The 14,077-nt window shown below is 42.7% G+C and overlaps 1 protein-coding gene across 1 annotated transcript in view; it reads right to left on the bottom strand.

The window, feature by feature from the left end:
- Positions 1–1,294: 1,294 nt before the first annotated feature.
- Positions 1,295–14,077, bottom strand: part of LOC117519381 (60S ribosomal protein L5) — a 39,500-nt gene continuing 26,717 nt past the window's right edge. Inside the window, exon 8 of the mRNA XM_034180726.1 lies at positions 1,295–1,449. Coding sequence (XP_034036617.1) covers positions 1,350–1,449 — 100 coding nt within the window. The 3' untranslated portion in view covers positions 1,295–1,349. The remainder of the gene's footprint in view (positions 1,450–14,077) is intronic.

Raw genomic sequence — 14,077 nt, 5'->3', positions numbered from 1 at the left:
TTGCAAATCATTCTTAGTTACATTTCACACATGTCCCAACTTCATTGGAATTGGGGTTACAAATTGATTGAATAACAGTTTCTACCCAACTGCTGTTAAGAGCTATGAATGCCACTGGAACCAATGGTAAATGGACGCATTCATATAGCGCTTTTCTATCTGCATCAGACGCGCAAAGCGCTTTACAATAATGCCTCACATTCACCCAGTGTGTAGGGTTGCAGCCATGCAAGGTACTCACTACGCACTGTGAGCAACTAGGGATTAAGGACCTTGCCCAAGGGCCCTCCATGATTTTCCAGTCAGGTGGGATTTGAGACCAAGGATCCTCTGATCTCAAGCCCATAAGCTTTAACCACTAGGACCCCCACCCCCCCAAATTCACCATAAAACTGGACAGGCGAATAACTTGGCTGCAACAACTCCTCTGCACCAGAGTGTTGGAGGCACAGTGGGCGTAAAGCACATGGAGGACAACGGGGAAGCCCAGTGGGTCTGCCCCATCCAGGTTCACTAGTTTGACGCGGTTCACCGAAATGTGTTTGCTTTACCACTTATGCCGAACACAAATTTTTTTGGTTGCGTTTTAGTCTCCTTTCTTTCATTATGAAACGTCTTATTCATTATTGTTGTAGTGTTCTTATCTTTGATTACAATGAAGAAAATAAATTCCAAATTCCGCAGTGAACAGCACACGGCACAGGAAGCTGATGGAATGTGTGACTCGAACCACAAGCATCTGTCCAGCTACTTCAGAGCCGAATTGCTTCGATTTCCTAACAATCACAAGGTAGTGTAAAAAGTTTATTCCCGCTTCCGTTTCACTCAGGAAATGGTGCTCATCATATTGAGAAAATCCCCCACAGAATTCTCTGGTTTCAATCGTTTTGTAAAAAAACACTGAATATTAATTCTGACTTTGAAAACAATCATAAAACGGATGCGTTCATCAGTCGATTCTTCAGCATTCTGTAGACGAAAATAAATCCCATGATCCTCCAAGACAAATAAGAATAAAAAAAATGTTAAATTACTCAGCCTCTGTGGGGAGCAGAGACACTGCTCGACAGCACACGTGCTTGATGACGTCTTCATCATATGGGTTCTGCCAGTGGTTGGAAACGCAAAACCAAGCCAGACTAACCGTTCCGACCCGCACCGTGTCATGCAGTGCCACCGCAAACTGTTCAGTGGAAACGGTGGCCGTCACCATACGCTGGCTAAATCATCAAGGTGTGACAGGGCCCTTACATACATTTAAAAAAAAAAAAAAAAAATGGAGGAGAGTTTTGACTTTTCAGTAGATTTATATTAGAACAAATTTTGTCCTTTTGGAACAGATCAGGACTTCAATCTGCATCCTCCTGTTCCTGAGCTCGCAGGAAACTGGCCTTCTTCTGGGCGATGCGGTCTTTCCTCTGGGCCAGAGAGAGCTTGCGGCGATTCCACCTGGGTCACAGAGAACCGACATATTTAGGTTTACTGTGATTTGAAAATGCCACATCAAGACCTCCAACAAACCTGACACCACCCACAACGAACCAAGTCCGCCCGGAAGACAAAACCCATCAACACTGAAGCAGTGGAGGAATATTTTCAACCCAACAAACGTCAGTGTTAGCAGCTCGTAATCATCAATGTACAAATAAATTAAATGCCACAGATTCCAGCAATCACAAACTGGATGTGTGACAGAGATAATGTGCACATCAACACTCAACCAATGTGCACCATCAAATTCAGCCAACCATGTCCACATCCAAATTAGGACGTCTCAATCAAGGGGTTTATTTGTCCCCTCAATCAAGCCACTCAATCAATCGAAGCCCTTTAATACAGAGTAAGTGATCCACTACTTGTGTTTTCATAGATACTAGGGTTGAAACGATTAGACGAGTAACTCAAATAATTTAATTACAAAAAATGTTCAAGGCAAAGTCTGCCTTGAAGCTCCGTTTAGCCTGTGTGTGGTGCTGTAATGTCCCCGGAAAAAAAAAAAACAGAGGACAAAGGCATGTGCATAAGCCCGTGTAGAAGCTAATCAATGTAGCCACCAAAAGCTATAGCGTTCAACGTGAGACACAGAGTAAAATAACGCCTTTTAAGAGAAGGACGGTCCATGCTGATCATTTGAAATACATTAAAGCGAAGCAATGTTTTCGTCTATTATTAAAAAAAACACAGTTTGGTCGGCTGGCTGCTCTACGCTCTAACATGGGGGTGATGATTGACCCGGGTACCTACAGTCCTAAGTATGCTATTCGCGCAGAGGCCGGCTGCTGTCTCTCTCTGCCTGGTGTGAGGGGGCTAGCATCCCCCTCACACCAGGCGAGTCACAGCTCCATCCCGGGCCACACTGACAGTCTCTGAAAGAAGATCCTCTGAGCAGAAGTCCACTCTTCTGTGTTTTGCTTTTTAATTTTCGCTTTTTTGGGCAACGCACAATGCTTCACAAACATGGTAAGTGAAATGAAATTAAAAAAAAAAAAAAAAAAAAAAAAAAAAAAAAAAATAGGGACTGCAAGACTTGCATGTTTAACCTTGAGCTGAAATACATCTGCTGAATCACAGAGACAGGGATTCAAAAAATTTCACGCAGGGAACCAGTCCACCAACCAAAAAAAAAAAAAAAAAAAAAAACACTTAAAAATGGGGACAGAAGGCCACATCCCATCGCCATTTCAAAAAGACTTTGGCCCGACCATGGTCAAGCGAATAGACAATAGACTATTTGTGCCTTATTCAGCCGATGAATGGGTGAATAGACCTTTTGACACGGCTTTGCGTCCCCGGCTGAACAGACTTGCCCCTCTACGTACACTTTAAGCAAGTTTTCATTGACCGGATGCAGAGCGGATTTATGAGTGTGGCTTTTGTGGAAAGCTTTACTCCAGAGCCCAGTTTTTCCACAGACTGTGCTCATGTTCACGTGCAGCCTGACTGAGGATCACAGTGTCAGGGGAGTGCTGAGCTCCAGACACTGGGAAGATTCCAAAACTTGTAAAGACGTGAAAAAAAAATTAATCACTCAGGAAAACAGAAAGAGATAGACTAAATTTGACAAATGCGTAATGGCGCCAGGGACATTGTGCCATTGCTTAGGGAGAAGCCCTGGACTGTTAATAATGATGTAAAAATACAAGAGTTCTTTTTATCAGATTACTAAAATAATCGATAGCAGCAGCCCTAATAGATACAACAACTTCAGACAAGGACAGTTTTGTTTTAAACTATTGTAACCAGCAGTTTCTGTCATAAGCGCTGTCAAATCTTCAAAGGGGAAACAGCCTGTCTCCAAGCCCAACCTCACACTCATGCAAGGTAAAACACAAAACAAAACCAAAAAAACAAATCAAATGTCATCCTAACCATGGAGGTCTATGCTACATGATTGCGTACACTAGGGTTCCGAACTGTGCCACCTATTGGCTCCAATTAGAACTGAAACACAGACATCAAAACTGCCTTTGCTGATCTTACAGTGCATCCAGAAAGTATTCACAGAGCTTCATTTTTCCCCAAAAAATTCTATGCACAATACCCCATAATGACATGAAAGTTTTTTTTCCCCAAAATTTATTAAAAATAAAAATTAAAAACTCAGAAATAATGTACATACAGTGAGGAAAATAAGTATTTGAACACCCTGTGATTTTGCAAGTTCTCCCACTTAGAAATCATGGAGGGGTCTGAAATTTTCAACTTAGGTGCATGTCCACTGTGAGAGACAATCTTAAAAAAAAAAAAAAAAAATTCTGGAAATCACAATGTATAATTTTTTTTTTTTTATTTATTTGTATGTTTACTGCTGCACTAAACTATTTGAACACCTGTGAAAATCAATGTTAATATTTGGTACAGTAGCCTTTGTTTGCAATTACAGAGGTCAAACGCTTCCTGTAGTTTTTCACCAGGTTTGCACACACTGCAGCAGGGATTTTGGTCCACTCCTCCATACAGATCTAATGTAGATCTTTCAGCTTTGGAGTTTCAGCTCCCTCCAAAGATTTTCTATCGAGTTCAGGTCTGGAGACTGGCCAGGCCACTCCAGGACCTTGAAATGCTTCTTACGGAGCCCCTCCTTAGTTGCCCTGGCTGTGTTTGGGGTCATTGTCATGCTGGAAGACCCAGCCATGACCCATCTTCAATGTTCTAAGGGAAGCAGTTTGTTTACCAAAATCTCGCACTACATGACCCCGTCCATCCTCCCTTCAATACGGTGCAGTCGCCCTGTCCCCTTTGCAGAAGAGCACCCCCAGAGTATGTTTCCACCCCCATGCTTCACAGTTGGGATGGTTTTCTTGGGGTTGTTCTCATCCCCTAAACATGGTAAGTGGAGCTGATTCCAAAAGCTCTTTCTGGTCTTCTTGCTCTTGCTGCCTTACTGGTGGTTGGCTCTCACTGCGGTATTGTATCACTTCCGTTCCAGAGCACAGCGGTGTTGTTTTCTGTATCCTGTTAGCTGTTTAATTCTGCGCAGTTAGATTGATCTAGTATCTAGATTACGATTTGTTTCCCAGTGTAATCTTTACGTGCCTTAACTAAAGCACTCCTTCTGCTGAATCACCTCTAAATTATTTACACATATTCACTTTGCGTGTTTTTTAGGAATCCGCTAGGCTTAGCGTAGCTACTAGCTCTTAGCCGATTTAGCATGGCGGCTTCTCCTGTCGTCTCCCGCACTTTTCTGCTCTGGGGTGGAAATGTTTAGTTATTCCTCGGCCTCCTTTGCAGTAACGGTACTTGTAATAAGTGTAGCTTATTCGTAGCTTTGGAGGCCAGGCTGGGCGAATTGGAGACTCGGCTATCCGCACCGTGGAAAATTCTACAGCTAGCCAGGCCCCTGTAGTTGGTGCGGACCAAGGTAGCTTAGCCGCCGTTAGTTCCCCCCTGGCAGATCCCGAGCAGCCGGGAAAGCTGGCTGACTGGGTGACTGTGAGGAGGAAGCGTAGCCCTAAACAGAAGCCCCGTGTACACCGCCAACCCGTTCACATCTCTAACCGTTTTTCCCCACTCGACGACACACCCACCGAGGATCAAACTCTGGTTATTGGCGACTCTGTTTGAGAAATGTGAAGTTAGCGACACCAGCAACCATAGTCAATTGTCTTCCGGGGGCCAGAGCAGGCGACATTGAAGGAAATTTGAAACTGCTGGCTAAGGCTAAGCGTAAATTTGGTAAGATTGTAATTCACGTCGGCAGTAATGACACCCGGTTACGCCAATCGGAGGTCACTAAAATTAACATTAAATCGGTGTGTAACTTTGCAAAAACAATGTCGGACTCTGTAGTTTCTCTGGGCCCCTCCCCAATCGGACCGGGAGTGACATGTTTAGCCGCATGTTCTCCTTGAATTGCTGTCTGTCTGAGTGGTGTCCAAAAAATGAGGTGGGCTTCATAGATAATTGGCAAAGCTTCTGGGGAAAACTGGTCTTGTTAGGAGAGACGGCATCCATCCCACTTTGGATGGAGCAGCTCTCATTTCTAGAAATCTGGCCAATTTCTTAAATCCTCCAAACCCGTGACTATCCAGGGTTGGGGACCAGGAAGCGAGTTGTAGTCTTACACACCTCTCTGCAGCTTCTCTCCCCCTGCCATCCCCTCATTACCCCATCCCCGTAGAGACGGTGCCTGCTCCCAGACTACCAATAACCAGCAAAAATCTATTTAAGCATAAAAATTCAAAAAGAAAAATAATATAACACCTTCAACTGCACCACAGACTAAAACAGTTAAATGTGGTCTATTAAACATTAGGTCTCTCTCTTCTAAGTCCCTGTTGGTAAATGATATAATAATTGATCAACATATTGATTTATTCTGCCTAACAGAAACCTGGTTACAGCAGGATGAATATGTTAGTTTAAATGAGTCAACACCCCCGAGTCACACTAACTGTCAGAATGCTCGTAGCACGGGCCGGGGCGGAGGATTAGCAGCAATCTTCCATTCCAGCTTATTAATTAATCAAAAACCCAGACAGAGCTTTAATTCATTTGAAAGCTTGTCTCTTAGTCTTGTCCATCCAAATTGGAAGTCCCAAAAACCAGTTTTATTTGTTATTATCTATCGTCCACCTGGTCGTTACTGTGAGTTTCTCTGTGAATTTTCGGACCTTTTGTCTGACTTAGTGCTTAGCTCAGATAAGATAATTATAGTGGGCGATTTTAACATCCACAAAGATGCTGACAATGACAGCCTCAACACTGCATTTAATCTATTATTAGACTCTATTGGCTTTGCTCAAAAAGTAAATGAGTCCACCCACCACTTTAATCATATCTTAGATCTTGTTCTGACTTATGGTATGGAAATAGAAGACTTAACAGTATTCCCTGAAAACTCCCTTCTGTCTGATCATTTCTTAATAACGTTTACATTTACTCTGATGGACTACCCAGCAGTAGGGAATAAGTTTCATTACACTAGAAGTCTTTCAGAAAGCGCTGTAACTAGGTTTAAGGATATGATTCCTTCTTTATGTTCTCTAATGCCATATAAGAATACAGTGCAGAGTAGCTACCTAAACTCTGTAAGGGAGATAGAGTATCTCGTCAATAGTTTTACATCCTCATTGAAGACAACTTTGGATGCTGTAGCTCCTCTGAAAAAGAGAGCTTTAAATCAGAAGTGTCTGACTCCGTGGTATAACTCACAAACTCGTAGCTTAAAGCAGATAACCCGTAAGTTGGAGAGGAAATGGCGTCTCACTAATTTAGAAGATCTTCACTTAGCCTGGAAAAAGAGTCTGTTGCTCTATAAAAAAGCCCTCCGTAAAGCTAGGACATCTTTCTACTCATCACTAATTGAAGAAAATAAGAACCCCAGGTTTCTTTTCAGCACTGTAGCCAGGCTGACAAAGAGTCAGAGCTCTATTGAGCTGAGTATTCCATTAACTTTAACTAGTAATGACTTCATGACTTTCTTTGCTAACAAAATTTTAACTATTAGAGAAAAAATTACTCATAACCATCCCAAAGACGTATCGTTATCTTTGGCTGCTTTCAGTGATGCCGGTATTTGGTTAGACTCTTTCTCTCCGATTGTTCTGTCTGAGTTATTTTCATTAGTTACTTCATCCAAACCATCAACATGTTTATTAGACCCCATTCCTACCAGGCTGCTCAAGGAAGCCCTACCATTATTTAATGCTTCGATCTTAAATATGATCAATCTATCTTTGTTAGTTGGCTATGTACCACAGGCTTTTAAGGTGGCAGTAATTAAACCATTACTTAAAAAGCCATCACTTGACCCAGCTATCTTAGCTAATTATAGGCCAATCTCCAACCTTCCTTTTCTCTCAAAAATTCTTGAAAGGGTAGTTGTAAAACAGCTAACTGATCATCTGCAGAGGAATGGTCTATTTGAAGAGTTTCAGTCAGGTTTTAGAATTCATCATAGTACAGAAACAGCATTAGTGAAGGTTACAAATGATCTTCTTATGGCCTCAGACAGTGGACTCATCTCTGTGCTTGTTCTGTTAGACCTCAGTGCTGCTTTTGATACTGTTGACCATAAAATTTTATTACAGAGATTAGAGCATGCCATAGGTATTAAAGGCACTGCGCTGCGGTGGTTTGAATCATATTTGTCTAATAGATTACAATTTGTTCATGTAAATGGGGAATCTTCTTCACAGACTAAAGTTAATTATGGAGTTCCACAAGGTTCTGTGCTAGGACCAATTTTATTCACTTTATATATGCTTCCCTTAGGCAGTATTATTAGACGGTATTGCTTAAATTTTCATTGTTACGCAGATGATACCCAGCTTTATCTATCCATGAAGCCAGAGGACACACACCAATTAGCTAAACTGCAGGATTGTCTTACAGACATAAAGACATGGATGACCTCTAATTTCCTGCTTTTAAACTCAGATAAAACTGAAGTTATTGTACTTGGCCCCACAAATCTTAGAAACATGGTGTCTAACCAGATCCTTACTCTGGATGGCATTACCCTGACCTCTAGTAATACTGTGAGAAATCTTGGAGTCATTTTTGATCAGGATATGTCATTCAAAGCGCATATTAAACAAATATGTAGGACTGCTTTTTTGCATTTACGCAATATCTCTAAAATTAGAAAGGTCTTGTCTCAGAGTGATGCTGAAAAACTAATTCATGCATTTATTTCCTCTAGGCTGGACTATTGTAATTCATTATTATCAGGTTGTCCTAAAAGTTCCCTAAAAAGCCTTCAGTTAATTCAAAATGCTGCAGCTAGAGTACTGACGGGGACTGGAAGGAGAGAGCATCTCTCACCCATATTGGCCTCTCTTCATTGGCTTCCTGTTAATTCTAGAATAGAATTTAAAATTCTTCTTCTTACTTATAAGGTTTTGAATAATCAGGTCCCATCTTATCTTAGGGACCTCGTAGTACCATATCACCCCAATAGAGCGCTTCGCTCTCAGACTGCAGGCTTACTTGTAGTTCCTAGGGTTTGTAAGAGTAGAATGGGAGGCAGAGCCTTCAGCTTTCAGGCTCCTCTCCTGTGGAACCAGCTCCCAATTCAGATCAGGGAGACAGACACCCTCTCTACTTTTAAGATTAGGCTTAAAACTTTCCTTTTTGCTAAAGCTTATAGTTAGGGCTGGATCAGGTGACCCTGAACCATCCCTTAGTTATGCTGCTATAGACGTAGACTGCTGGGGGGTTCCCATGATGCACTGTTTCTTTCTCTTTTTGCTCTGTATGCACCACTCTGCATTTAATCATTAGTGATCGATCTCTGCTCCCCTCCACAGCATGTCTTTTTCCTGGTTCTCTCCCTCAGCCCCAACCAGTCCCAGCAGAAGACTGCCCCTCCCTGAGCCTGGTTCTGCTGGCGGTTTCTTCCTGTTAAAAGGGAGTTTTTCCTTCCCACTGTAGCCAAGTGCTTGCTCACAGGGGGTCGTTTTGACCGTTGGGGTTTTACATAATTATTGTATGGCCTTGCCTTACAATATAAAGCGCCTTGGGGCAACTGTTTGTTGTGATTTGGCGCTATATAAAAAAATTGATTCATTGATTGATTGGTCTCATCTGACCACATGACCTTCTCCCATGCCTCCTCTGGATCATCCAGATGGTCACTGGTGAACTTCAAACAGGCCTGGACATGTGCTGCCTTGAGCAGGGGGACCTTGCTGCCCTGCAGGAGATTAAACCATGACAGCATCATGTGTTACTAATGCTTTGTGACTGTGGTCCCAGCTCTCTTCAGGTCATTGACCAGGTCCTCCTGTGTAGTTCTGAGCTTTCTCAGAATCATCCTTACCCCACAAAGTGAGATCTTGCATGGAATCCCAGACCGAGGGAGATTGACAGTCATCTTGTGTTTCTTCTACTTTCTAATAAATAATCATAACATTTGTTGTCTTCTACCAAGCTGCTTGCCTGTTGTCCTGTAGTCCATCCCAGCCTTGTGCAGGTCTACAGTTTTATCCCTGGCGTCCATAGACAGCTCTTTGGTCTTGGCTATGGTGGACATGTTGGAGTGTGATTGAGTGTGTGAACATGTGTCTTTTATACAGGTAAAAAGTTCAAACAGGTGCAATTAATACAGGTAAAGAGTGCAGAATAAGAGGGTTTCTTAAAGAAAAATTAACAGGTCTGTGTGAGCCAGAATTCTTGCTGGTTGGTAGGTGTTCAAATACTTATTTGCAGCAGTAACAAAAAAAAAAAAAAAAAAAAAAAAAAAAAATCATACATTGTGATTTCCAGATTTTTTTTTTTTTTTTTAAGATTATGTCTCTCACAGTGGACATGCACCTAAGATAAAAATTTCAGACCCCTCCATGATTTCTAAGTGGGAGAATTTTCAAAACCGCAGGGTGCTCAAATACTTATTTTCCCCTCACTGTATGTATTCACAGCCTTTGCCATGAAGCTGAAAATGGAACTCAGGTGCATCCTGTTTCCACTGACCCCTTGAGATGTTTGTACAGCATAATTGGAATCCACCTGTGGTAAAGTCAGTTGATTGGACATGATTTGGAAAGGCACACACCTGTCTACATATAAGGTCCCACAGTTGACAGAGCACAAACCAAGCATTAATTGAAAGGAATGGGTACGGTCAGACATGCGGGTCCCTGATGCGCACACACATAATAACCAGTGAGCCACTGAAAACAAACCGCTGTCACGCTCATTTCCTACTTGACGTCCATCATGCTCGCAGCGTTCTGCCGCGGCTTTTTCTACCTACACCAGTTTTCACAGAGAATGCCACAATTGTGTTGCAGTCCGCTGTACCAACCACGATAAGTTAAAAGATCAAAAATTGTGTTTTTTCGAGTTTACGAAGCGCCACATTGTGCTTCTCTCCTCATTCTGCTCGGCTCGCAGGAACGCATTCTGTCTTCAGCTTTGAGTTCTCCGCTCTCAGGCGTTTCAACTCCTCCTTTTAGGACACCTGTTCCATGTTAACGTGATCATGTGACGTTGGACAAGGTGAGTCCTCATGGTCACTCAGGTCAGCTGGAGGCAGGAACTCTCTGGGTGAGGTTACTGCTGTAACAGGTTCACCAAGAGAGGCAGCTGCAGGAGGTGATCTGAAATGAAGCTTCGACTTCGCCCTCATTGGCCTGGGGCGTGGCTGGTTGAGACGCTTCACATTTCTGCTTTGGCTGCGGCCTTTTCACAGCCTTTGAAGCACTAGTACTGCAGCACACGATCGTGGCATTTGTTGTGAAAACTGGTGTATATTAAGTAGAAAAAAATGTGGCAGAATGATGCGAGCGTGATGGACGTCAAGTAGGAAATGAGCGCGACAGCGGTTTGTTTTCAGCGGCTCGCTGGTTACTATGGGTGTTGCTACGTGTGCGCACATCCGGGACCCGGCTGTCCGACCGTACCTACACCATTTGACATGACCAAATTGGCAAGCCTTTGCGAATAAACAGCAGTAAAGATGACTATCAACAATGGTTGTTGAGTGCGTGTACAGTTTGTTTTCAGCGACGACCCCAAAATGGCGGCTGTAACTACGCGGACAGTGACGTAGGCCCGACCCTAACTATTGACCGCAGACCTTAGAGACAGGATTGTCTCAAGGCACAAATCTGAGGAAGGGTACATAAACATTTCTGCTGCTTTGAATGTGCTAGTGAGTACAGTGACTTCCATCATCCATAAATGGAAGAAGTCAGGATCCACCTGGGCCTGGTTTCATAAAGCAGCCTAATCTGGTTTAGTCGAATAAAAGTTGACAAATTTTTTGATGTTAGTCGTTGCACAAAGTGCTTAGTCAGCTAAAGTTTCGTGTTACCAGACTAAAGTTTTTAGCCAAGTACAGAGAATGCTAATGTTATTGTAGTTGACAAAACGTCAGTGTCTTACCTCAGAAATGGCAGCTATCATGTACTACCACTTGATGGAACACTCAAGAGCACCCCTGTGTTGCTTGTATTCCTCCACAAGGAGAGCTTCCTCTGCTTTTGGCCATGGTTGCAGCAGACAACCATGGTGATGCGCTTGTGACAGCGTTCACATTAGCCACCGGGCGTCACTGTTACACTGAGCAGCGTTGTGTGCACAAAAAGGCTTTACGGAAGTGCTGTAAGTACGCAGAAGAACTACTGCTGGAATAAGAGGCAAACACGTCATTCTGCAGTTCGTACGTGTCCGTAAATGTTAATAAAGCCAATTAATGAAACACATGCTTGATACTTCATGACAAGAACCAACCCGGTGTCGCAGACCGAACGGTACACCCGAATGGTCCACTCTTCCTCCACTGCGCATGCGTCATTTCAGACCACAGCAGCTCCTCTGAGCCGGACTCTTCACCAAAAGTGAGCAAATGGATTAATGGGATTATTAACCTTCAGATGACAAAGTAAAACCCCTTAAATCATTCTAAAGTCAGATTCAAGCAGGAACACGGCCGTGTTAAGCAGAAACAAGGCGATAATGGGTGACACTCTAAAATGACGGATGCACAGTGAATGTAGCAGCTAGCAGCTCATGTAGCTGCGGCGGTCTGATCACTTCCTCTGTATTTATGATGAAATAATGTTGAATTTATGTGAAAATGATTGTTGTACAAAAGTTTCAGATATGTCGCTGAGATAGATGATGACTGAAGTGCAGTTTTAAGCAGAAACGAGGTGATAATCTGTGAATCACGGCCGATAACGCATGAGCAGTGAAGGCAGGGCAGACCGATTTTTAGAGAGGACCGTTTGGTTGGCGACACAAAGTAAATAAAACTCTCATGCATTAGACGAGTTTCTTGGTAACGGCACTAATGAGGCCGTTATGACCATGAAAATCTTCAACGAATGCAAGACAGCCAATCTACAAGTTTAAAACCGTCGATGTGAAACGGTGATTAGACGGATAATGTTGGGTGACTAACCATAGTCAAATAAGTAAGGCTCTTCTACACCAATCGCTAAGCTTAGATGGACAGCCAGCTCCAGGAAGAGTCCTGGGCCCGGGTTGATAAATCACTCCACATCCTACGAGGTCTGTCAATAAAGTATAGGTCCTTTTTATTTTTTTCAAAAACTATATGGATTTCTATACTTTATTCTATACTTTATTGACAGACCTCGTATACTGTTCCACTGTCTGACTGGACTTCAATTACTGTGGAGAGATCTGGGGCAATAAGTACAGCAGTTTGAGAAAATCACTAACTATTCTTAAAAAAAAAAGCCAATACGGGTCATTCATAATGTCTGTTATCAAGACCATACACAATCACTCTTCTTAAAGTAAAAAATAATAAAATTAGACAGAAAAATTCCAAACAGCACAGATCTTGTACAAATGTTAAATGCTGATATTATTACACAGAACACAAATGCACACAAACATGCTGAGATGCTGAATGGCGGACAGCTTAATGTTAACTTTAACATTGAAAATGCCATAGACATGCTAACGTGTTAACATTGCTCATTTTTAAGTTATAAAATACAGCTATTAACTGTTTCAGAAGACCACAACAGGTCAGTTTAACATAAAAAAAGGTAAGTATTACTCAGACATATGCTCTTTAGGTTTTGACGATGCTGCCGTCTGCTTGACTACGGAAGCTGGGCTGCAGCGAATAACAGATGCCTTTGTAGAAGCCTACAAACAACTTGGTCTATCACTGAACTGCACTAAAATGGAGGTTCTGTATTGATCTCCCTCTGATACCATCTCCCCACCTGTCACTCAGTCTGAAATAACTGTTGACGGAGCCATTCTCAAGGTGGTTTCACACTAAGTATCTTGGTAGCTACGTGGCCAGTGATGTTTCCCTTGAATGTGAGGTAAACAACAGGATCAGCTTCGCCAAAGCATCTTTCAGCAAGCTATGCAAGCGTGTCTTCGACAGCCATGATCTTCTGTTGGAGACCAAAATACAAGTATGAAGCCATCATTTTACCAACACTTCTGTATAGCTCTAAAACATGGACTACCTTATTATCAAGTGAAACAACTCGAGAAATTCCACCAAAGATATCTTCAGACAATCGTGAATGTGAAATGGTATGATCATGTCACCAATGCTGTAGTTCTTGACTGAGCTTGCCTGACAGGTATTGAGGCCATGTTACACCAAAACAGATGGAGATGGTACGGACATGTGGTGAGAATGGATGCACCACATCTTCCAAAACAACTTCTCTTCAGTCAACTTTCTACTGGATCACGTTGTGTTGGAGTGCCTAAAAAGAGGTACAAGGATGTCCTTAAAATAAGTTTTAAAGACTGCAAGACTGCTGACTGGGCTACAGCTCCAGCAGATAGATTGGTTTGGAGGAGAACGGTTTGTGATGGCATCAAGACCTTTGAGGCCGACAGACAGAAAGCTGAAGAGGAAAGACACGCAAGACGGAAAGGTGCTGAAGCTCTGACACAGTTGGCAACCTCCTGGTTAGATGCCTGGATGAATTTCTTCTGGCCCGCCATGCTCATGTCGAGTGGCAGTGATGATGAATAATCGTTAACAGACCAATGTAACTCACCTTCATCACAAACACAGACAGTCAAGAGAACGAGAGTACATGAAAAGGCTCAAAAACCCAGAGGGCCCCTTGGCTGCCCAACGTGTAAAAAAAAAAAAACCCTAAATTCAGCACTG

Source organism: Thalassophryne amazonica, chromosome 10 (assembly GCF_902500255.1).
Source record: "Thalassophryne amazonica chromosome 10, fThaAma1.1, whole genome shotgun sequence".
In the NCBI taxonomy this organism is placed as follows: domain Eukaryota; kingdom Metazoa; phylum Chordata; class Actinopteri; order Batrachoidiformes; family Batrachoididae; genus Thalassophryne; species Thalassophryne amazonica.
The sequence above is the reverse complement of the archived record's forward strand: the minus strand, read 5'-3'. Positions and strand labels throughout refer to the sequence as shown.